Source organism: Helobdella robusta, assembly GCF_000326865.2.
Source record: "Helobdella robusta unplaced genomic scaffold HELROscaffold_4701, whole genome shotgun sequence".
NCBI classification, from domain to species: domain Eukaryota; kingdom Metazoa; phylum Annelida; class Clitellata; order Rhynchobdellida; family Glossiphoniidae; genus Helobdella; species Helobdella robusta.
The window spans coordinates 1-1018 of record NW_008705178.1 but is presented as its reverse complement, the minus strand read 5'-3'; the positions used below and the strand labels follow the sequence as shown (position 1 = coordinate 1018).

Below are 1018 nucleotides of genomic sequence, written 5' to 3'. Positions count from 1 at the left end.
AGATACAGAGCAAAGTAACTCATTTAGCAAAGTTGAAACTGGATAATGACCACCTGAAAAGTCAGATGCTTGACCTCGAAAACCAATTAGCCGATGACGATAGCCGGTTTTCTCCTAACTTCATCCAATCAGAATTCAATAGGTCACCTCTATGATTGGCTGACTGACTGATTAAATGAATGAATGAATGATTGATCGATTAATCGATTGATTAAATTGATTGATTGATTAACTGATTGACAAAAATATAACTCATTATGTAATAACATATTAATTCAACACTCACTTGCTAACATTGACAGACTGGCTCTATTAAAAGAAAAAAATGACTTACTGCAAGAGCTGAAAACTAACAAGACATCAGCGGCAAAAATGAAGAGGATCCAAATGCTGGAAAATGACCTGCAGCAACAAATTCAACCTCAACTCGTCAACAAAGAAAAGTTATTATCGTCGATAGACTTTTTATCTACCGATACCCTCATCATCAACATCCTTTCCGTCATTTGCGCCATTATCATTACCACCATTATCGTCATCGTTATCAGCAGCAGCACCATCATCAACTTCACCATCATTACCATCATTGTCGTTATTGTTATTACCACCACCATAAACATCATCATCGTCATACTCATCGTCATACTCATCATCATCCTTATCGTCATACTCATTGTCATACTCATTTTCGCCATCATCACCCTGCAGACTTGAACTAAGCCAGAAAAGAGTGCAGATAGCGGACAAGTTACAAGAGCTCGCGAACAGCAGCTCATTGCTAGAGAACCAAATAAAATAGTAATTATTGGCACAACATTTTTTCGCCATCACCATCATTCCATCATCACCATCATCATCTTCCTCCTCCTCCTCCTTCTCATCATCATCATCCTCATCATCACACAGCCTCTCAAACAGCACGACCTCAATGTCAAGTTCATCTAGTTTGGGGTCACTGGGCAGCCTGTCGGCGGGCAGTAGCAAGGGATCCATGGCATCCCTCAATCCCTCTGATCCA

The 1018-nt window shown here is 40.0% G+C and overlaps 1 protein-coding gene across 1 annotated transcript; it reads right to left on the bottom strand.

The window, feature by feature from the left end:
- Positions 1 to 465: 465 nt before the first annotated feature.
- Positions 466 to 993, bottom strand: HELRODRAFT_184804 (hypothetical protein; the record flags this gene model as incomplete). The annotated part of the gene is made up of 1 exon (XM_009026513.1): positions 466 to 993. The coding sequence occupies one exon, from the start codon at positions 991 to 993 to the stop codon at positions 466 to 468; it is 528 nt and encodes a 175-aa protein (XP_009024761.1).
- Between the last annotated feature and the right edge of the window lie 25 nt (positions 994 to 1018).